General features: G+C 42.8%; 1 protein-coding gene across 1 annotated transcript in view; it reads right to left on the bottom strand.

The window, feature by feature from the left end:
* Positions 1 to 24,625, bottom strand: part of ATP6V0D1 (ATPase H+ transporting V0 subunit d1) — a 66,035-nt gene that overhangs the window by 12,630 nt on the left and 28,780 nt on the right. Inside the window, exons 2-5 of the mRNA XM_069965922.1 lie at positions 23,743 to 23,914; positions 8,357 to 8,535; positions 7,347 to 7,426; positions 579 to 656 (exon numbers count right to left, since the gene is read on the bottom strand). Coding sequence (XP_069822023.1) covers positions 579 to 656; positions 7,347 to 7,426; positions 8,357 to 8,535; positions 23,743 to 23,914 — 509 coding nt within the window. The remainder of the gene's footprint in view (positions 1 to 578; positions 657 to 7,346; positions 7,427 to 8,356; positions 8,536 to 23,742; positions 23,915 to 24,625) is intronic.

Below are 24,625 nucleotides of genomic sequence, written 5' to 3'. Positions count from 1 at the left end.
TCAGCTCAGCTATTCAGCACCCGAGGCGGAAATCCGCTCCGACCGCTGAATTGCTGAGCTGCCTTAAGACATCCTGTCTCAAGACGCAGCTCAGACCAGGGGGCGGCAGCGGGACAGAGGAACAGGGCGGCGCGATCCGGGACCAAACGCTGAAACCGGGGAGGTAAGTGACCAGCGGCATCTATTTCCACCCCTTCCCCAGCCATACCCTAAAAATAACCCCCGCCCGGAGTACCCCTTAAAGGACAGTTAGGTAGGTCCAGACATGCAATAATGATAAGTACACAGAGTACTAAAAGGGTGGGTACAGCCATATATAAGTATTAAGTAAGAGAACTTATATTTAGCAAGGCCTGAGAAAAGGAAACCATAAACAGGAAGAGAAGCTACTGGTGCAAAGTGGATTAACATGACTGCAGGATTAGACTAAATAGGGTCTGTTTGTTTTTCTTTTGCCAAAATCTACTTGAAAAAGTTAAAATTTAACAATAAAAATGGTTGCAGTTTTCTAAATTACGCATCTCCAAACCGAAAGCCTGAATAAAAAATATAAAATATTCTAGGTTTTTGGTCCATACCTCAAGAATGGGACACATGGCATCTGCGGTTGTGCCTCCAAGGGATTTACAGAATTTGTAGAAGGATTCCAAGTAGGCCTGGAAATCAAACAGCAACATATGAAGACACTTAATGGGTTTAACTTTTAATCCTATTCCTAGAAGGGTAGCCCCCATCTTATAATTTTCTATACAACTCACTCTCACCGGGGGTGGGGGCCGCCGGTGGACACTCCATCATACTCTTACTTTGGTAATATACCTTTGTTACTTCGTTAGCACTTTATATTTATCGCTTTTTTATTATATTATACATAGGTGTGCGTTGTTACAGTGCTTACGTCTTTTTTGGATAAAGTATTATCTCTATCTTTATCTGCATCACACCCTATGTGGTCCACCTGCTGTACCCCCTGCTTGTATGTTCGTGTCGTTTTGTTCTTAACATCTTTCCAGTCGTGATTCATTGCTTTCCTCCTGTTTCTGTTTTTTCATATGTGTTTTTTAACTAATAAAGATCTTTTCATATTGTGATAATTTTGAGGTTCAGTTGTTCTTTCTTTATCGGTTTGTCACTCTCACATCGGCTCAATATTCTGCTGAAGGGTTTACAGGACAGCAGAAAGGAAGCAGAGCTGCCAAACTTTACGACAACGACACATAACAGGTAAACATTAAAAAGGGTTGTTTAACCCCTTAACGACATTGGGAGTAAATTTACGCCCTTGCAGCCTGGTACTTAACACACCAGGGCGTAAATTTACGCCCGATGTTTCCCCGCTCGCTGTGTACCCCGTGCCGACGATCGCTGCTATCGGCTGATTAATACAGATCAGCCGATAGCAGCTGAATACAGCTTTCCGGGTCATCGGTGACCCGGAAAGCAATGGCGATTGGTGCTGTCTGGGACAGCACCAATCGCCATTAGTGTGCTACAGAAAGATGGCGTCGATGCAACCCCCACGATCGCCGTGATAGGCTGGCCAGTACCGGCCGGCCCATCACGGCGATCTAACAGTTAAAAAGTGTCCGGCCGGGTTCTGCACCCCTCAGCTAGGTAGAACAGGTGTGTGTGGTGCAGGTGTACCATACTCACCTGATCCTGGCCTCCGGAACGAAGATTCGCGGTCCCGCGCGTCCTCTTCGCCTCGTCACCGCCACTTCCGGGTTCGTTCGGTCTTCGTCGGCAATCTTCGGGCTTTTCCGTCGCCCCAATCTTCGGCCATCTCCGCCAGCTCCATTCTACTGCCCCCTAGCGGCTGATCAGTGTATATTATACACTGATCATTTGCTTTGGGGTAAAAAAAAAAAAAAAAAAAAAATTTTCTCCAATTTTTTCTTCTTCTTTTTATTCGCCCTAACGCCGATCACGTAAGTGCGCTGCTGATCAGCAACTCCTCCTTTTTGGCGTAGGGCCGTTTTCCCCCCCTATATCCTACCGACACTGTCTGCTGATAAGTGCCGCACATAAGTGCGGCATTTATCAGCAGCTTCTTTTTTGGCGTAGGGATATTTTTTCTTACTGTCAAAAAAAAAAAACGTAAGAAAACACTACATTACACCGAACTACACGAAATAAAGTTTTACACTACACCACTACACACATACCCCATATACCATTCCCTGTATAAAGACGGCCCCCAGGGTGTTTTCGGCGTCGGACGCATACGTTATTATTGCCTCCGACACTGAAACAGCCAGTGAGGATGAATGGGGGGATCCTTCTTTCCTCCATTCATCCTCATCATCCAGTGACGTGTCTGGGGGTAGCGTAGCGTACGCTGTCCCCCAGACACGTCTTTTCCGCCAGTACCGTCCCAATAAGAGATGACGGTATGGCGTGAAATTCTACAAACTCTGTGAGTACCTCAGGGTACACTTACAGATTTAGGGTGCGTGCACACTGCGGAATGGCGAAGGATAACCCTTTGTGCATTCCGCAGCTGGCACCCACTGGCGGACTGATGCAGGCGCGCGTCTCCGCCCGTGTCATAGATTCCATTCTATGCACGGGCGGATTCCATCGTCCATCCAAAGAATGAACACATTGGTCGGAGAGCGGAATCCGCCCATGCATAGAATGGAGTCTATGACACGGACGGAGATGCACGCCTGCATCAGTCCGCCGGTGGGTGCCAGCTGCGGAATGCGTGAAGGGTTATCTGTCGCGATTCCGCAGTGTGCACGTACCCTTAGAGTGTATGAAGGAAGGGACACCCAAATCCTGCATACCCCCCCCCCTCCCATCCTCGGAGTTAGTGGGGAGATCATTTGGGAACTGATCTTCCCACTGCTGGATAAAGGTTACCACCTGTACGGGGATAACTTTTATACCAGCACCCCCTCTTCCGGTCCCTCGCTGCCCGAGCTACTGTAGCTTGCGTCACGATCCGAAAATATCAGAAGCCGTAATAAAGCCCTAATATTTAGCAGCCATGGAGCGGACCCAGCGCTTCTGGATATGAAGGACCCCGTATCGCATCAGGGAAACATTTTCCAGGTGACGTCCCGCAAACAGGAGAACGGGAGACCCCAGAAGAAGTGCAGAGTGTGGCGTAACAGGGGGATCAGGAAGGACACCATTTTCCCGTGTGACACCTGTCCTGATCCCCCCGGCCTCTGCATACTGGATCGCTTCAAGGCGTACTACACGTCATTGGGGTTCTACATTATCCAAATTCTTCCCCTTATTCCTATTTCAGGGGTCACGTTGATCCAGGGATTATTCCGATTGCCATTATGGAGTCGGGAAGGGAATTTTTTCCCAGTGATGAGGCTACTGTCGTCTGCCTCACAAGGGTTTTTTCCTTCCTCTGGATCAGCCCAGGTTGAATTTGATGGACACCTGTCATTTTCAACCTTATAAACTAATAATTGGCCTAATACCCCCAAATAAATTAGAATTGTCCCTTTTCCCCAGCAAAATAGGTATGGCCGCCATTCCCATTAGAGGATGCCATGATGCAATTACAAAGCCTCTGTGCGGCCAGGACAGTAGAAACCCCCCACAAGTGACCCCATTCTGGAAACTACACCCCATAAGGAATCTAACAAGGGGGGCAGTGGGGATATGGCCCCCTGGTGATGGCCACATTTGGGACGTGAAAATGAAAAAAAAGGTATTTTTTATTTTCACACCACATGTTCTACTTAAGTGCCTGTCACCAGTGGGGTCCATATCCTCACTGCACCCCTTGTTAGATTCCTTATGGGGTGTAGTTTCCATAATGGGGTCACTTGTGGGGGGTTTCTACTGTCCTGGCCACACAGGAGCTTTGTAATTGCGACATGGCCTCCATCCTCCATTCCAGCCTCTAAATGGCGCTCTGTCCCTTTGGTGGCTTGCCCTGGGCCCATATTGCACATTATGTCCACATGTGGGGTATTTTCGTACTCAGGGGAAATTACCCTACACGTTTTGCATTTATTTTCTTTTTTAACCCCTTGTGGAAATGGAAAAAATCAAGGCTAGACCAACATTTAGTGTAATTTTTTTTAATTTTTACTCTAAATCATTGATCTTGTCATGATTTTTTCATTTTCACAAGGGGCTAAAAGATAAAAAAAGACACAAAATGTGTAGAGCAATTTCGGAACGGAAATACCCCACATGTGGACATAAAGCGCCATGCGGGTGCAGGGTAAGCCTCCAAAGGGAAGGAGCGCCATTTGGTTTTTTGAGGCTGGATTGGATTTTGAGGGGCCATGTTGCATTTAAAAGCCCCTGTGTTGCCAAGACAGTTGAAACCCCCCACAAGTGACCCCATTATGGAAACTACACCCCACAGGGAATGTAACAAGGGGTGTAGTGAGCATATGGACCCCACTGGTGACGGGCACAAATGTGGAACAATGTGGCGTAAAAATGAAATATTACATTTTTTACACTATAATGTTGGTCTAGCCTTGAATTTATCATTTTCACAAGGGGTTAAAAGAGAGAGAAAAAAAAAAAAAATGTGTAGAGCAATTTCCCTCCGAGTCCGTAAATACCCCACATGTGGAAATAAAGCGCCATGTGGGTGCAGGGCAAGCCTCCGAAGGGAAGGAGCGCCATTTGGATTTTGGAGGTTGGACTTGGCTAGAATGGATGATGAACGCCATGTCGCATTTACAGAGCCCTCGTGCTGCCAAAACACTGGAAACCCCCCACAAGTGACCCCATTCTGGAAACTACACCCCTCAGGGAATCTAACAAGGGGTGCAATGAGGATATGGACCCCTTGTTGACGGGCACATTTGTGCTAAGAAAGTGAAAAAAATGAAAATTTTCACTTACACGTCACATTATTCCACATTTGTGCCCATCACCAGTGGGGTCCATATGCTCACTGCCCCCCTTGTTAGATTCCTTGAGGGGTGTAGTTTCCAGAATGGGGTCACTTGTGGAGGGTTTCCAGTGTTTTGGCAGCACGAGGGCTCTGTAAATGCGACATGGCCCTTGAAATCCATTCCAGTGAAATCCAGCTTCCAAAAGCCAATTGGCGCTCCTTCCCTTTGGAGGCTCGTGCTGCGCCCGCTTGGCACTTTATGTCCACATGTGGGGTATTTCCGTACTCGGGAGAAACTGCGCTACACGTTTTGTGTCTTTTTTCCCTTTTATCCCTTTGTGAAAATGAAAAATTGAAGGCTAGAACAACGTTTTAGTGTAAAAAATAAATTTTTCTTTTTTCACGCCATATTGTTAGGAAAATCTGTGAAGCACCTGTGGGGTCCAGATGCTCACCGCACCCCTTGTTACATTCCTTGAGGGGTGTAGTTTTCTAAATGGTGTCCCTTTAGGGGTGTTTTTTATGTTTTGGCACCCCAGAGCCTCTGCCAACCTGAAGTGGTACAGTCAAAAATGACCAAGTATAACAGGCGTTGGAATTCACTAGGCGCTCCTTTGTATCTGAGGCTTGTGGTTGTGTCAAATAGCGCAATAGGGCCACATATGGGGTATTTCTATAAACTGCAGAAACAGGGCAATAATTATTGGGATGCATTTCTCTGGTAATAGGTTTATAATTATGAAAAATATTGGATTACAATAAAATCTCTGCACAGAAAATTTTTATTTTAAAATTTCTTACACACTTAGCTTTTTTTTCTGTGACTCCCCTAAAGGGTTAAAAAACTTTCTGGATGTGCTTTTGCAGAGATTGGGGGGTGCAGTTTCTGAAATGGGGTGCTTTGTGGGGCTTTCTAACATACAGTCCCCTCAAATACACTTTAAACCTGAACAGGTCCCTAAAAATATCTGATTTTGAAATTTTACTGAAAATTTTGAAATTTGCTGCTTATGTTTTAAGCTTTCGATTGTCTAAAAAAATGAAAGATAGTTTAATAAATGCCGCCAACATAAAGTAGACATCTTGCTAATGCTATTTAATATATAATTTATGTGGCATAACCATTTTCTGTATAAGCAAAAAAGTTTCAAAGTTGGAAAAATGCATTTTTTTCAAAATTTTTCACGTTATTTTGGGTTTTTTCATAAAGATTTGTTATAAGTATAGACTCCAATTTACCAGAAATGTAAAGTACCATATGTCACAAGAAAACAATCTCAGAATCAGCCAGATAGGTAAAATCATCCCGAAGTTATTAATGAATAAAGTGACACTGGTCAAATTCATAAAATTTGTCTCTGTCCTTAAGGCCATTTCAGGCTCTGTCCTTAAGGGGTTAAAGGGACTTCTCTACAAAAATCCTAATATATCATCTATTCATAGGTGTAGCAATCTCAAGAAAGAAAGTTACTAAGTGCACCTGCTTGTTGCTCTATTGGTTTTTATTAAACCTCCTGAAACTTATTGAATCTCTGAAATGGGTGGGAGTACAGGTGTGACTAGGTGATATTATTCCTCGAGCAGGCTCAGGATCATCCAAACTTGAGCGTGCGGCATATGATTACCGGTGGCTTCAAAAGTTAGATGCAGCTCCAGGGAGTTCTGGAAATCATGGATATAGCCCATGGCTGTATCCATGTTTTCCAGGCAGCCACCAGTAATCAAGTGCTGCACGCTTAAGTTAGGACAAATTCAAGCCTGCTTGAGGTGCACTTATCTCTAGTGATAAATTATTTTAGTGGGGAAAAAAACCCTTAAAGCAATTCTCGAACTACAAAGTGAAGGTTCTCCATATAAATAAAGTGATGTAGCCAAATAAAGAGCTATACTGAATGTATGGAACTAAAGCTAATGCTGGTAATCCCTGCTTGCTAGCTAGATTCAAGTCCTCCTCCAGTTATTCTTTATAGGTCAAGTTGAAAAATGCTTAAAAAAAGTCAACTTATCATTTCTACGTGATTTGATGAAAAAGCTGTTATAAAAAGGTTTAATTTCACAGCAACTCTCTCCTGTGCCAGGAAGCAATAAGGATAAATGTGGCAAGAACAGGCACAGTAAGTGGGAAGCAGCTGAGAGCAGTAGGGACAGGGAGCCATTAGAATGGCATCTTAGGGGATCAGGGCAGGTTAGTGTGATTTTTTTTTTTTTTTAAAGTGCACCATGCTATTCCAAAATATGTACTATGCCCAGGCAACCCTGGTACAGCATCTGCAGCAAATCAGACATTAAATTACATGTGAATGGACCCTAACTGTATTTTTTTCTTCCTATGGTAAAAGTACCACTATGTCATAAGGGTGTTTTTTTATACTTCACTGTTTTAAATGCAGATAGGCTACAAAATGCTAACAACGACACTTGAATGTGCACCACGAGCTTGACAGAATTTTGAGTCTGGTTTTGTTTACCACTATAGTAAACCCACAGATTCTAAGAAGGAGACATTACTTGAACGCACCTTGTAAAGCGTGTTCCTGATTATTTCAATGTTCATTTCATCCAGATCCTGCTCTGATATGCAATCCTGAAAAAATGCAGCTAAAAAAAACAAAAACACTTAATGTCCTTAATGCAGATTAGCGATAAGATAAGTAAAGCATTCAATCTTATGTTGTGAAATATGGGTTATTCTGATTACAACCAAAAAATATCTGTGACCTTCACTTGTACAAAAAGACCATTGCCTCTACAGGATGGATACGGCACAACTTGTATAAAGCTTAAAAGCTGGTGAAAATGGAAGCTTCTTATTGCAATAATCATTACATTTTCTTTTCTCTGGTGCAACCCTTTAAGACCCATAGATAAGAAAAGCTGGAGCGGCAGCTAGAAAGAGGAAAATGGTGGATGCAAATATGGTGGAAAGGGTTATAGACATGAGACTATGTCTAATGGCAACCATCTTTAGTATAACAATCTGACTACTGAGACCTTTGGAAAATGACACTGATCCCAGCTCAGCAATCCATTGCTCTGGGCTCCAGCAGCCCATAGTAATGGAGCACTGATCTCATAGATCAATGCAGTAAAAATAAACCCTGCAGCCCTGTAAGGCCCATTGATAAGAAAAGCTGGAATAGCAGCTTGAAGAAAGAAGATGCTGGATGTGATTGTGGGGGAAAGGGTTAAAGACCTGAGACTGTCTAATGGAAAATGTCTTAAATATAACAATCTAACTACTGAGACCTTTGGAAAATGATGCTGATGCCAACTCAGCAATCCATTGCTCTGGGCTCCAGCAGCAAATAGCAATACTTTTCTGTTCTTAAGTCCTATTACAGTTTATGGAGAGTTCAGATCTCCAAACATGTCACCAGCTCTGGCTCTATACAATATAAAACTACTAGAGGAACTATATAGCCAATGAAAAAAATCAAGGCAAACACTGATGTGTAAGATACACTGTGGTTCCCATCAGAAAGGGGTTGCCTTTGTGAGACAATGTATAACAGAGCAAATAAAGCTTACCTAAAGGAGTGTCAACAAGTATGGCATTGTATAGTTCAGCAGGTGTCTGGGCGATGTTTACCGCTTCCATCTGTTCAAAGCTGCCCAAGGGGTGGCACTTGGGTACAAGCTCGGAAATTGAACGCTGGTGCAAGGTCCCCGTAATCAGCAAGATAACATTGTCAATCATATAGCTGTACCTGGTCAGAAGAAAGGAAAATGTTCCATTAGAAAAGGTCTAAATCAGTGTATGCATGACTACTTATATACATCTGTACACAGCGGTAGGGGTCGGTGCCAACCAATGACGAAGTTACACTGTAGGTAAATGTATATCAATGTACTGAGCTCCTGCTTCTCTGGACTGGACAGCATTTTCAATGTGACAAGTTCCCTTTAAATTAAAGACAAATAAAAGGCTCATCCCTGGCAGCATTATAGTCCAGAGCTGCACTCAGAATTCCCAATGTAGCTCCAAAACCAATGGAAGCAGTAACTGTTTCCTACACGTAATATTTGTGCAGTGCTTAGAGCCTATAACCTTTGACAGAATGCACCTGAGCGAGCTATATGCCAAAACTGAACAAGCAAGGGATGCTGGAGACTTCAGTTCTGAGGCAAGGAGAATTGTGAATGCTGCTCTGTACTACAAAGCAACCTGAAATAGCGGATCTGATAAGTAATGCAACACATTACCAAAATCCCTCAACTTTTTCTATGTAGATTCTCTTTATATGAAAGCTGTAAAATATTAAAATAGGGTATCAGTTGTATGAACTGTTTTGGTCTGACATAACCGCAAAAAAAGAAAGCTTACCCCATTAGTCATATACTATGCTTGCCAAGTAGATCATTTGCTTCTAAATGCTACAAATTCCCTTATTATACAGGAGGGGGTTGGTGACAAGGAAAGAAATCAGGCAGCAGGTAAACCTATGGCCCCTTTATACATAGCACTCGGACACTTTGTCACCAGCGAGAACAACAGAGTTGTCAGACAGGAGACAGAACCCAGATCGGTACTCCTTCCCGCAAGAGCAGGGTTTTAGGTTTCAGCATTTGGAATACAACCATGTGTATCTGAGGGTTTATTTTCCATAAACATCTGAAAGGAACATTTGTGCTTGTTGACACTAAGCTGCAGACATGGACATTATCCGTTCCTAGAGATATAAGCTGAGCAGGCACAAACGCATGCAGCGAGCAGATCCACAGTCAGAATGACAAAGGACTACACCCACTCTGGATAAAAGGTGACAATATAGAGGAAACCATCAACAAGCCTTCCATTAAAGGGAACCTGCCCACAGATTACACTGTATTTTTAACAAGGCATCATGTTATAGAGCAAGAGGAGCTACGCACATTGTTAGCCATGTGGGTGGTCCTACTCAGTGATTGACAGCTGTGTACAAAGAGCCATCAATTATCCAATAGGACTGCCCACTTGGCCCACTGAGTCCAGAATAAGTAGATTTACACAAATTTCGTTTCCAAAACTCTATATATCAATCTGCTCAGCTCCTCCTGCTCTATAGTGGACTGCTTGTAGACTGAACTGCATTTTCAATGATTCCCTAAGTGTACTGGGAATAAAGAAAATATATATTTTGATCAGTTATATTAACAAAGGATAGATCATGAACGATAAAGTGTATATTAAAATGTTGAGTTAAAGTAAATGTGTCACCTAAATTTGTCTTTTTGTTTTACGGATTAGATTTTTTTTTGCCACCATCTATTTTTATAGTAATTTTTATTAACTTTAATAAACTTTAATATATAGTACATTATTATAGGGGCAGTTATCTTGCATGATCTGTTTTAACAGTATTTAGAGATATGCCTTACAGCAAGCCCCATATTCATAGTCACAATAGACTAGAGGGGACCCTATTCACTTATATGGGAGAGTATTCTAGTCATGCCCAGTGACCTGTGTAGAGGTGCTTAAACAGGGAGAAGGGAGCATGGGCTCTAAACATGAGTGTGAGCCCATCTTATCTATATACAGGTTTTACTGCAAACCGGTCTTTGATGATAAAGAATAGAATGCTGAAGTTTTTTTTTTTTCTTACAGGACAAGAAGTGTCATATTATTAGGCTTAGTAGCCAGAAATAAAAAAAAACCCTGCAATTTCACTATTATTAAAAACTCAATTGAAATAATAGGCGTCATTTTCTGATAGCATATTACCTTCAAACCCTGCATGGCATTACCACCTACTCACAAGGATTTTATAACAAACACTTAACACCTTTAGGCTAGGTTCACACTACGTATATTTGAGGCTGTATATTTCAGGCCTCATAGCAACCAAAACCAGGAATGGATTGAAAACACAGAAAGGCTCTGATCACACAATGTTGAAACTGAGTGGATGGTCGTCATATAACGGTAAATAACTGCCATTATTTCAATATAACAGCCGTTGTTTTAAAATAACAGCAAATATTTGCCATTAAATGGTGGGCATCCACTCAATTTCATCATTATGTGAACAGAGCCTTTCTGTGTTTTCAATCCACTCCTGGTTTTGGTTGCTATGAGGATCTGACTTGAGGACCAAATACAGCCTCAAATATAGGTAGTGTGAACATAGCCTTAAAGTGTCACTGTCATTATAACTTTCAAAATCTAAACCAAAAGTAGATGTGACATAAAAAAAATGAATGTAAATTGCAAACATGCTTTTTTTTTAGTTATCATGGAAAACACAGCATTTCCTGTTTTCTGACTTTTTTTCCCCCCCCCCAAGAGTCAGAAAACAGAAGTCCCATGTTTCCCAGGCCATCTGAGCACTCACAGAGAAGGCAGTCATGTGACTGATGGACACATTGAGCTGTGACTCTCTGTACTGGCCAGAATTCCTGTGTTTAGTCTGTTCTTTTCAACCTGCACAAGTCAGGAAATCTGCCTTCAGGAGACTGGACCTGGGTTTCTGGTAAGTTTAGCTTTGTTTTACAGCATGAGAATAACAAAAAAATAATGAATGTATATTGCAAACTTGCTTAATTTCACATCTACTGTTGATTTAGATTTTGAAAGTTATAACGACGGTGACACTTTAAAAAAGAAAAAAGGGATTTGGGGAAATCAATAGAAACCAAAGCTTCTATTATGATGGAAAGATAATTTACACAAAGTGGTAATTTTCCACCAGACACCGACAAGAACAAGGCATCATTGTCATTCTGGAAGCTGATGCTTTGGAAATACGGTGACCCAAAATATGGTGACCCAGATAATTATTAGTTAAAGCAACACAATCAAGTGCGCAATTCCTTATACTGTGTTAAGCCAAAGGAAAGCAACACCTGCTGGAAAGATTTTAATTATTATTTAGTATTAGCTTGGATTTCATAACCGTGATTCTCCCAGGAGACACCTAGACCTGTCTGTTCTACCAAAACCTTACAACACTCCTGATGCAATAACAATTCTTATAACTCAGATTCTCTGTTATCTGCCCTTAATATAGAAAATCCAACGCACAACTAGGCACTGCCATTTTCTACAAAATCTCATCTGGTTAGCACCAAGTGGGCAGAATTAAAGTCACAAGATGGATGACAAGTATGTGATTGGTAGGAGGTATAGGTACAGTGATATGCTATCAGCAGTCTCATAGTATGTGGATGAAGCAGTGGTTGAGCATTCACACTGAAGATCAATTCTCTCAGGGGACAAGGGAGCCCCTGTAGTTGTGACAAGTGGGACCAGTCATATTCCTATCCCCTTACTTGTGAATAATCTATAAAAAAATAAATTCAAATAAATAAAAATTGTTTATTAATACTCCAGCGGAAATATTTTTCTTTCAAATCAACTGGTTTCAGAAAGTGCCAGGGATTTGTAACTTACTTCTATTTAAAAATCTCCAGTCTTCCCATACTTATCAGCTGCTGTATGTCCTGTAGGAAGTGGTGTTTTCTTTTCAGTCTGACACAGTGCTCTATGCTGCCACCCCTGTCCCTGACAGGAACTGTCCAGAGCAGTAGAGGTTTACTATAGGGATTTGCTACTGCTCTGGACAGTTCCTATCATGGACAGAGGTGGCAGCAGAAACTATAAAGAATACACCACTTCCTGCAGAACATACAGCATCTGATAAGTATGGGAAGGATAGAGATTTTTTAATAGAAGTAAATTACAAATCTATATAACTTTCTGAAACCTGTTGATTTGAAAGAAAAAGATTTTGGCCAGAGTACCCCTATAACATACCGTAGCCAAGAATGTATTTACTATCATCAACTGTGTTATCAATCAATTTATTATAATAAAAAACTGTTTTTAAAAAGATATTTCTGGAATAACAAAGAGACCAGTTATCAGGTAAGTCTGGGTTCACATTGCATTTCTGCAGGCGTTTTAAGGTATCCGTTTTATTTGGGGGAACGATGCAAAAACAGATGCAATTGTATACCATCAGTTTGGATCTGTTTTTCTATTGACTTCCATTATTAAAAAAATAAAAAAAAAAAAGGATCGAAGCAAAACATTTTTTTCCTGTATGTAAAAAGTAACCATTTAAAAAAATGATCTATCAAATGAACTGCACAAAACCCAGTGTGAACCTACCCTAGCACCACTCTCTGGCGTTATGGCATATACTGCTTGTGGTCCCGCGCTGACTTCACTTTCTAGGGAACCATCCTGGATGTAAATGTTGGCTGCACAAGTTATCCCTCCTTATGATGTTCATTGCCTTGGAAAAATCACTTTAAAGGTTTACTAGGATTTTATCAACACCAAGCGGGGAATAAACACCACTATGATCTCTGCAGAGACTCACTCTTTGCTGACCTTTCCTGGCAGGCGCACTCTGTAGGAGCAGAGTGAAAGAGTACAGCCAAAAAAGACACAAAAAGATGATCTCGGATGACAATCTCCTAGTGCAGGATTCTCTTTGTAAACATTGCCATATGATATTAAAACACCAGAGATTAAAACAGGCTGGGGGGGGAGCCTTTCCGAATTTAAAAAAAAAAAAATTAAAAATCTTGCCTCAAGTTAAAACATGAGGGAGACAAAGCAATGACATAAACAGCAAATGTTCTTGGTTCTACATTTCCATGGCTTAATATTTAGAGCACATTCACATGTTCTGTGAATACGGTCTGTGCAAGGAAGATGTGCAATGGACAGGATTCCAAAAACCTCCTAGCATCGTGTATCATGCCACATTTAAATAAATGACTTGTCATTTATATGTCTGCTTATTCTGTATTTGGAAGTCCAGTGGGTGGTCCTAATGAGTGGCTGAAAGCTAGGTTAGTATGCTCACTTATATAGCACAACAGGCTGTCAAGCACTGAGTAGGACCGCCCACTGCACTACTAAGCCTTGATTCCTACGTCTTCCTCTAGATCAATAGAGGGTACACATTTCTAAAATGTAACACCCCCTTTCATTCCATCAATGATTTTTCTTATCCTCTGGATGAACATGTACATTTTTTTCAACCATACTATGTAGCATCTATGCTGCCAGATAACCAATACCAAGTGGGACAACTGTCTTATAAAAAAACAAATTTTATGAACCATTAACACTGTTCTTCTGTTTTCAGTTCAATAAACAGACAAATCCTTTTGGGCTTCATATTCAGCAGACACAGGGTAAAAAAAACAAAAAAAAAAACACATACAAACACACATAGGGAATGATATGAACCATGGAAATGAGGACATCTGACACTAAGTAACAGTTACACACAATGATCTGGTTCCTATCATACACAGAGCCTATTGCCTTATGTTCGGCATTACAAGCCATGGTAAAATCCCTATATAAGACATACGGGAGCTGTCAAGATGAAGTAAATGCAACAGAGAAGGTAAATTTTATTCTCAGCCAAAATGGACTGGACTGAAATACGAAGCAGCAGACAATAGGAGTAAAAACACACAATCGGGTTGCGTTGCAGTTTCCAATAATGCAATGAAATCCTTCCATTACGTATTACTGGAAATTAACCTGACCATGTGGTCTCACCCCGACTGCCATCACTGAGCAGGAACGTGACGAAAAGATCCTATACACAAGTACATAGGGTTAAATAAGTTGTTCACTTAGAACTATTTGATAGAAGCTGCATTCGCTATACAATAAGCTAAATTGCCAAAGAGATCTTCCGAGATAAACTAGTGTCTATAGGGGACTCAAGCAGAAAGTGATCAGTTCCCCTGCAGGGCCAGCACCAGACAACCATCTATTTTGTATGACACCCCACAGGTGTCAGAGGAAATAGGTCTGTAAGAAGCCTTCTCACGGCTCACCATTCAGAACACATTCATGCTTAGCACACGGTTATGGGGGACTAGGGGAGATGGTGGTCATTTGCCTTAAGGAGAGGAGCAAAAACATCTCACAGGTATATCTGGCATTGCTTGCCTTTTAGCTAGACAAAGGTTTAGGTATGCTAATGTCACACATGCTAATACCACTATTCCACGGAACGATTATCGTTCATAAACTCGCTCCAACGACTGTTCGTTAACGATCACTAAACAATTTTTTTTTTTAGCGAACGATAACACATAACGTGAACGATATATGTAGTGTAACGATTATTTTGCGGTCGTTACATGGTCGTTTAAAACGTTCGCCGGGGTGATCATGACCATACGACACACCTACTTTTTTTAAACCTTTTTACGAACGACTGAAAGATTTCTAATTTTACGAACCGATTAGCGACTTATCTTTCAAAGACCAACGACTTTTTTTCAACATGCTGAAAAAATTTTTCAACGACAGTATAACGATTTCGCCTTTGTCGTTCGCTCGTTTACACCAATTCCACGAAGCGATTATCGTTAACGAGCGGTAGTTGGAGCGAGTTTATGAACGATAATCGTTCCGTGGAATAGGGCCTTAAGCAGTCAGCTGTGGACAGTGCGGGTGATGACCATTGTCTAATGTTTATGTCATTCATCAATTACTGCTACTGGAGTGAGCTTCCCCACTTCTGTTTTATGGGGTTTTGATTATGTACATGGCCACATTTACTAGTGCTTAGGTCTAGTTTAGAGGATGCTAAATGCTAGGAGTCTGGCTGCAGAGCCTTTGCAGACAGTAGGTAAAGGGAAAGGCAACAGGTGATTGTAACGCCTGCTGAAACTCAGTCATCCGAGTTGAGAGACATGAGCAAATGCTTATCACTGAGGTTGCAGCGGTGTCCTCAGGAGAAGAAAAAAGATGCACCGGGATGACCAGAACGCAGGACTGGGCAAGATAACTATAGCATACTTTGTTATATTACATATAGGGCTGGGCGATTAATCAAATTAATTTGATTAATTCACCCAGAATTTGAGAATAGATTTTTGGAAAAAAATAAATAAAAAAATCAGTGGATGCGGACGAGCGGGAAGCCGGGAGAGAAGCACGCTGGTGGCGGCCCCCAGGAAGTGCAGGAGAGCGTGAGGAGGGAGAGCGCCCAGCAGCATCCTCTGTCCCCGCTGCTGACCCGCCTCCATAGCGGAACGAATACCCGCTCTTCCCTCCCAGCCGCAGATGGAGGTCCCCGTTCTCTGGAGGAGGCTACAGGATCGGGTGATAGTGTCGCTGTGGGTGCTGGAGCTGTGCAGTGAGATCGGGGGTCTGTACTGCGTCTCCAGATCCCGCTGTACAGCTCCAGTAACCACAGGGAGGCTGTCACCCGATCTTGCAGCCTCCTCCAGAGACCAGGGACCACCATGTGCGGCCGGGAGGGGAGCACATGAGCCGGGGGTGAGAGGAGAAGGTGCATGCACCTGGGGCGGAGGAGGAGGTGTGCGATCGGGCAGAGGAGGAGGAGGGCATACCGGTTATGTGTCCTCATGCCCCAGTCACCAAGTTTTCAAGGTTTTATGGGGCCCCTGAACCTCATCTGTTCCTATACTACTACACCCCTCATCTATTCCTATACTACTACACCCCTTATCTACACCTGTACTACCACTACTACACCCCTCATCTATTCCTATACTACTACACCCCTTATCTACACCTGTACTACCACTACTACACCCCTCATCTATACCTGTACTACTACTACACACCACATCTATACCTGTACTACTACTACTACGCACCTCATCTATACCTGTACTACCACAGCCCTCATCTATACCTGTACTACCACTACTACACCCCTCATCTGTTCATGTACTACTTCTACACCCCATATCTATTCCTGTGCTACTACTACACCCCTCATCTGTACCTGTACTTCTACTACTACACCCTCCATCTATACCTGTACTACTACAACCCTTATCCGCTATACCTCCACTACTACTCCCTACCTAGATGGAGGCATAAAGAAGATCTCTTATACTATATGGAGGCACAGAGTGGCACATATTTGGCAAACCTACTTATATTAGGCACAGAGGGGGCTTGTCTACTACATGAGGGCACAGGGGGAGCACTGGTACAGTGGGAAGTAATATAGTTGTTGTCTGAAACATCATTAAGGGTAGCTTCACACGTACCGTATCTCAGTGGATCTGCAGCAGATTTTATCTAAATAACTGAACACAGCATCAAATCTGCACCATCGAATTTGCTGCGGATCACCTGCAGATCATGTATGTGTGAACGCACCTTAAAATAATATCTGACACTGCAAAGAGAAAAATGTTCTGTTAATTTAGTAAAAAAAATAAAATTGAGATTTAAAATCGAGAATCGTCCAAAATTAAAAAAAAAAAAATATTGAGATTCTCATTTTTGGGGCATATCGCCCAGCCCTAATTACATAGCTAGGAGGCTGTAGTTTGTTTTTCTGCTGAACAACTTCAATGGTGATATAACACACTACTGTCAAATCATTTTATTACTCTTATTAAAACTTCTCCCTGACATTATATTTGCACAGCATGGAAAATGATATAACACTTCTTAAGCCATTTCTAGAAGGCAGGGTTGCTCTTTTAATCTCTTCCTTTTTCGAGCACTATATTAAGGGTGTAGTGCTGACAGTTTTACAGAGCAAGATGACCAGATCTCAGTAAAACAGTCCCCATGTTCCAACAGAGCTGTAACATCAGACCGAAAGGAAATGTTGCAGTAAAATACATGGATGGTGGGCACTAAGCCAAATGGTGAAAGCATGTTCTACTATCAAACGTGTAACCCTTTACTTCTTTATCAATGTGCTCTATGGAGACTTCCTTGTTTCTGCAGCACTACAGACCTCAGGTGAACCATCTCAGTCACAGCAGACAAGTGCACGAAAAGGAATTAGTGTATAATATATATATATTTATTTATTTTCACACACAAACATGCGCAGTCAATGGCTTTAGAAGCTGATGCAATAGGGAATCAGAGGAATTCAGATTTCCTAAAGCTTCTCTTTCAGCCAAGCAGAGTCTGCTTCCAGATGGGACACAGGCTGATGGGAAAAGATAGATTTTGACATTGAAATTTGAGGCACTTTAAAGGACAACTCCGGCGAAATTTTTTTTTGGCTTATTTAACACACATTACAAAGTTATATAACTTTGTAATGTGGTTAAATACCCGGTCTGGCCCCCTTCCCCCACTTTCCGACCCCCGACCCCCGACCCCGGAAGTCAAAGAATATATACATTACCTATTACGGTCGTCACGGTCCTCTTCTCTGGTGTCGGGTGATGTCAGAGCTGGGGGCGGTCCGGGTCTTCTTCCTCCTCGGCGTCTTCATTGAGAGTGAATGGGAGAGAAAAGGCAGCTGGTGCACATGCGCACCAGCAGCCTTTTCATTGGCTGGAGCGCATCACATGGCTTCCAGCTTGCTCAGCCCTGATTGGCTGAGCTTGCTGGAAGCCATGTGGTGCGCTCCAGCCAATGAAAAGGCTGCCGGTGCGCAAGCGCGCTGGCAGCCTTTTCTCTCTCATGGACCCGGAAGAAGGAGACATCGCTGGACGGCGGAGGCAGGTGACGGTGAGGCGGACGGCGGGCGAATGGAGTGGCGATCGTCACCGGAGGGATGGTGAGTATGGTGTCTGTTTTTTTTTTTTGGGGGGGTCCCGCCGGAGTTGTCCTTTAAGGCTATGTTCACACTACGTAAAAGTACGGCCGTTGTTGCCATCATTGTGGAACAATACCTATTGTTCTATGGAATCCCGGACGGAGCGTATACACATAGTAAACGCTCCGTCCGGGATCCCGCGCGGCGCCGCAAAGAACTGACATGCAGCCATAGGAAACCCTGTCAGTTCACACAATGAAGCAAGCAGCTCCGGCCGCTTGCTTCATTGTGTCCTATGGGGAGTTCTGATGCGGGCCCGCATCAGAACACTACAGCCATAAAGATCATCTGGCCGGTACTGTAATACAGGCCGGGGTGATCTTTGCAGAGACCGGCCGTTCTGTGACCCGGCCAGGTCATGGAACTGCCAGTCTCTAACGCAGTGTGCACATAGCCTTAGGGTGATTCACACGTACAGGATCTGCAGCAGATTTGATGGCGCAGATTTCATGGTCCAGATTGGATTTGCCTTGAATCTGCAATTTCAAATCTACGCCATTAAATTTGCTGCAGATCCTGTACATGTGAACGCACCCTCAGAAATACTTGTAAATTTGAAATGTTTTATTTAACGTAATGCATCAGTGTAGACCTAGTTTTCTTCATGACACCCCTTTAAAACAACTTAGGCTGCATTTACACATAAAGGGGGAGATTTATCAAACATGGTGTAAAGTGAAACTGGCTTAGTTGCCCCTAGCAACCAATCAGATTCTACCTTTCATTTTCCAAAGAATCTGTGAGGAATGAAAGGTGGAATCTTATTGGTTGCTAGGGGCAACTGAGCCAGTTTCACTTTACAACATGTTTGATAAATCCCTCCCTTTGTGTTCTCTCCATGGATCACAGACAACAGTGAATGCCTGTTCAGGGCAGTTTCCCCGCACGGCATGATGTATCAGTATCATGCCGGGTTTGGGAAAACTCTTTGAATCTCCCAGACACTATTGTGACAGAGCCGCGTGGCTGTGTCATTACAGAGCCGCGGAGATTCAAACTCTTTCCCTGCCCCCGGCATGATACTGATCCATCATGCCGTGCGGGGAAACAGCCCTGAACAGGCATTCACCGTTGTCTGTGATTCACAGAGAGTTTGAAAGCAGCCTCACTGTTATGAATAAGCTGTATCACAGGCAGAATACAAATGATATTGCTTATGGACGAACTGATGGTTCTGCAACATTTTGGAATTACTTACCATTAGATAAGAAGTGACAGATTCTACACTTAGGAGGCTCTATACTGAGAACTGAGCAGCAGTGATCACCCAGCTGGCAGCCTGTCTTACAATGCCATATCACGTCCAGTAACAAAAAGGCAACGACAGCCAACAAACAGGGAGGGACACAAAAAGTATCCAAATCACTTGTCTAAACAGTGCACATGTGCCACATGTGTTTAGGCGAGCAATGAATAGAAATCCTGCCAGTGGGTGTTCGTAATGATGAGAAGGGTGGGGAGGAAGAAAGTGGAGGCGTTGCAGACCTGGGGCACAGACACTCTTGGCCACGCCAGTATGACACAGTGCTGCAGATTGAAAGATTTTTTTGCGCTAACCAAGACACCAGGCGCATTTTAAAAGACACCACCGGTAAGGATTTACTCTCATCAAACAGATGGTACAAGCGGTTTGGTGGGGTGGGTTGGTGGATACAGTAGGCCACTTTATAGCAAAATTGTTAAGTGTACTCACTCCACTGACAGCAGCTCCCTGTGTACCTCAGAGCTAAAAATCAGACTCCCCTCCTCCAGGCTGGGCTGCCCTGCTCTGTGGTGAGTCTGTCTATAAGATGGCCGACATGGTGGAGCATGTGACCATGCCCTATCCCAGTGTCCTCCACTGAGCCTGTATATGCTTATGGAGGACACTGGGGACAGGGCAGAGTCACATACTGACCACTGAGTGATTTAAACCGATCATCTGTGTTCCTCTCCCAGCTTAGGACCCAGAGAAACACTGGTAATGGCTCTTTAAGCAAGTCTCTTTAATTTGTAAAGGTGGTGGAAAGGTGGAGCTTGATTTTAAGACTTTATGTGTGAATGGAAAAGTTCAATGTCTATCCAATCGCCTCATAAACTAATTATAAATTTCATTTTAAATACCATGTCCAAGTATTGGAAAGAAGAAGTTAGTTGGATAATCTGTATAATGGTATTACACCATGTTAATTCAACACGATGGGTTCAGGTTGTCATATTAAAGCATATAAAACAACAGGATTCCATTCCAGTCCAGTCGCACTTCTCTCGTGTTTGGGCCAATGAACATAAAAGTCCTAATCCCTCGGGTGCGGATGCAACAGCAGGAGACCTTTCCTTGAAACACCTAACTATCCAGCCAAAAAACAACCCTTTCCTTTCAGTGGTCTGGAACAATTTAATCCTATAGGCTTTGAAATAGAAACCATTCATTATCTTACTTGGCAACTAACAGGAGGAACCTGGGGTAAGGAGAAGTTGTTAGATAGATGAGTTGTTAACGCTGGACTGAGAAATACGTTTGTGCCCTTTGCTTTCTGTTACTAGGCAGTAAAACCACAAGATCGTCAGGTGATGCCGTGGAAAGCTGAGATCACTGACATTAAGGACAAGAAGAAATTATACGCAATTGCCGTTTAATAGTAGCTGTCACAAAGGACCAAAGTCTCCATATATGAAGAACAACAAAATTGTAAAAATTGCTGCGGAGGTATACGTGCCCCAAGAAATGACGGAAAAGAGGTGGGAAAAATAGCTTAAAGGGAAAGTGGCTGTGTTTGACACACAGAGCGTTGATCCCTAACATCAGCAATATAGCTTGAGGTTAGGAAGGTTAGAGCCTTTCTGGTTTATGTTCAAAGAGGCCATTACATCTGACACCAAATTGCCACTTACTTTCTCTGTATCCTTTTAGACATAATGCCTTGCCGTTTTTCCATTGACTACCATAAAAAATAAATAAAACGTACATGTTTTTGTGTACCTTAAAAGTAACCAAGTAAAAATGGATATATTAAAAGGACTGCCAAAACGCAGTGTGAACCCAGCCTAAGCTGTGAACAGGAGACTAATGGAAAGTGACCTGTACAGAATTACAAAAAAAGGACATGATTTATTTCCTAAAAACACTGGCTGCGTCTGGAATTACAGCTCAATCAATTAAGCCTATAATGCCATCACACCTATTAAAGGCCCTATTACACAAAACGATTATCAGGCGTATTCGGTCGATATGGGCGATAATAGTCTTGTGTAATAGAAGCAACGATCAGCCGACATGAATGAAGTCGGCTGATCATTGCAGTCGTTTGTCTTTCAACATGTTGAAAGACAAACGACTAACATAGCAACGATCTACTGCCATCGCCCAGTGGAAAGGGAGTGGCAGCAGCAGACCGCTGCTATCTGTTACGGGCTGCCCAGACGATCTAGCGATCACTCGGGCAGCCCCCAACACCATGTGATGCACACACAGGGTTCAGGTGTCCTACACAACACCCCTTTAATTGTGGAAATAGGTATGTGGGTATCACCCAATATCATCTTCTGCAAAATAATACATAGATTTTTTCATATTAACTGCATGAGACTGTGCTTTGGGCTAGGGACTACCGCAACAAATGAGCCCGAGACTCGCTGTAAAATTAGGAATTAGTAAGCCATGTGTTGCCTATAGATAAATTGCTGCAAGTAAACAATTTCTATGTGAAATATGGATAAATAATCAGCAGTCTTGTCACATGTAGGAACACCCCAAGCTCCTGCACACATGAACAGCGTGTTCCTCAACGTGAAGTGTGCATTACTCTGGATCATTGTCCGCACCTGTAACTTTGCTCCCAGAAGCTTTCATAATGTTTGCCTATGCTATAAATGTCTCTGGACACGCAGCTCTATCTACGCTGTGAGTACACACTAAAACAGCACTTGGCAGGGTGCTCACTACTCAGGCCGCTCCTGGCAGCCGGGTGCTGGGGAGCTGAGCTCTGTAACTGTGGCTAATTATGAACCACAGCTATAAACTTTTGTCAGTGAATAACTTGCAGTTCTGCCAGCTGGACGGGGCCTGCCAAGCTGTGGGAAATTCAGTTTGCTTACTAGATCCTTCACCAGAGTTGTTGGCTTTGACTCTTTTAGGAATTCAAGCATCCAAGTTACATTTGTACTTACATAACAGTGGCTGGGGATAAGACCTTGTGCTTCACACACAACTATTCTGCGCACAATCCTGGTGTTACAGTGCATCGGGCACTAGTGTGGCTATACCAATGGGGTTTTACCATTTTTCTATTGCTGTTCTAAAAATATCAGCCATACGACTCTTGCAATTTGGGGTCACAAAAGGGCATTTACATTCAGAAACTAGTGCATTATTAAAGAGGTGGTTCACTAAGACCCACCAAATACCAGTGGCTCCCATTATGTATTAAATGGACTGCAAAAAATCTGAATGGATGCAAACCTACAGTTCCCTATAGCAGCTATTTTTCCCTGGGGTTCTAAGAGGCTGTGTTATGAGACCTAGACAGCTACATGCAAGTCTATGGTGCCACCCAGGTCAGAAGAGGCCAAAGAACCGGGAGGGATCGTGCGGCACATGGACTTCTCGCAGCTTGTACTCCTGATCGGCCATGGTCTAAACACTGTCCATCTTATTAACCTGCTGATCGCCCCACAATGATCAGAGTAACTGCAATGTAAATGATTATTTTCCCTACTAGACAAGAAAGCATAAAACTGGTCCCTGTTTAATTAGTACTGAGTACAATCTATGTTGAGGCCATGTTCACACGGTGTATGAACATCAACCGTTGTTTGACCTGGCTGGCTCAAACAACGGCCGATGTCTGACATTATCACCCAGTCAATACTGCAGTATCAGCCAGATGAATATCATTTGATTCTAATTGGAATGTTGTTTTAAAATAACTGCAATTCTTGGCCATTAAATGACGACGATCCACTCAATTTCAGCAGCGTGTGAACATAGCCTTTCTGTGTTTTGAATCCACTCTTGGTTTTGCTTGGAAAATACTGACCAAAATACTGAGCAAAAATACAGTGTGGCAACATAGCCTAAAAATGATCTTCTTAGATTCATGAGAGAGGATCACATGAGGGGATTCTGCAGTTTTGGATCAGAATGATAGGACACTACAGAACACTTAAAGGGATACTACCAGCAGCAGTTGTGTGAAAAGGTAGCGTTCGTTAACGTCCAAAACTAGGAGTTGAAGTGTTAAAAACCTGCTGTATTATTCAAACAAGAGGGCCATTTGTTGATGCATGAAATTGCCCCTTTTTTTAGTTTTAAAAGAGGATTAACTTGATTTGTTGTTAGTTTGTCAGAAAAAGCAAAAGGGAAATGACAGGGTCAAAACATGAAATACAGTTTCAAAAGAAATGCCACAGACTTACGTGATGAAATCTAGGAAACTGGCAAGAGGCTCATATGACTGATTTCTCATGTGCCTGAACTCCACCACCATCTTTTCCTTCAGCTTGTCGTCAATGACGGAAACAGCAAGTGGCGAGGCTTCATTAGACAGGAATGTTCCATAGTCTGTACTCTGAAGATGTAACTTAAGATCTGTAAGACACAGGAGAAGAGAAAATGTAACGTATGCTAGCACATAGAATATAGCTTACCTAGTCATTACTAGTGGTTGTATTCTGCACAGTATTCACAGACTACAGGTGCCATTAAAGATTCTGGGGAGAAAGTGCTGTACTGCCTCCTGCCTAAATACTTAAATACGCTTTGGAAAAATGCAGGCTAGGGCTGGGAAAATGCCATTTAAAAAAAAAAAAAAAGAAAAAAAGAAAAAAGAAATTAAATTTAAAAAAAAGTGCACTCTGACCTACAGGGGGAGCAGCGGAGCTCAGGGCCCTGGTGGTCACCAGCTGCCAGTAGACGACAGGCTTAAGGCTGCAGCCCTGGCAGGGAGAGGTCTCTCCGCTGGACCCAGCAATGCATGGTGTGATTAAGTCCTGCCTCCCGGGGAAGACCCTCCAGCAGAAGAGAGGAGCAGCAGGAGAGAGACCCAGAGCACCAACATCAGAGAGCGGGTGAGGACCCAATATCCCACCACACCTATTTGTAACTATTACTACTACTCCCACTCCTACTATTACATCCCCCTTCATCTACTACTACAACTCCCCTCATCTACTACTACTACAACAGCCCTCATCTACTATACCTATACTACTACACTCCTCATCTACTATACCTCTACCACAGCCCTCACCTACTATACCTCTACCACTACTACACCTCTCATCTACTATACCTCATTAC

Source organism: Dendropsophus ebraccatus, chromosome 4 (genome assembly GCF_027789765.1).
Source record: "Dendropsophus ebraccatus isolate aDenEbr1 chromosome 4, aDenEbr1.pat, whole genome shotgun sequence".
In the NCBI taxonomy this organism is placed as follows: domain Eukaryota; kingdom Metazoa; phylum Chordata; class Amphibia; order Anura; family Hylidae; genus Dendropsophus; species Dendropsophus ebraccatus.
Note: the sequence above shows the minus strand (reverse complement) of the source record. Positions and strands in the feature narration are given on the sequence as shown.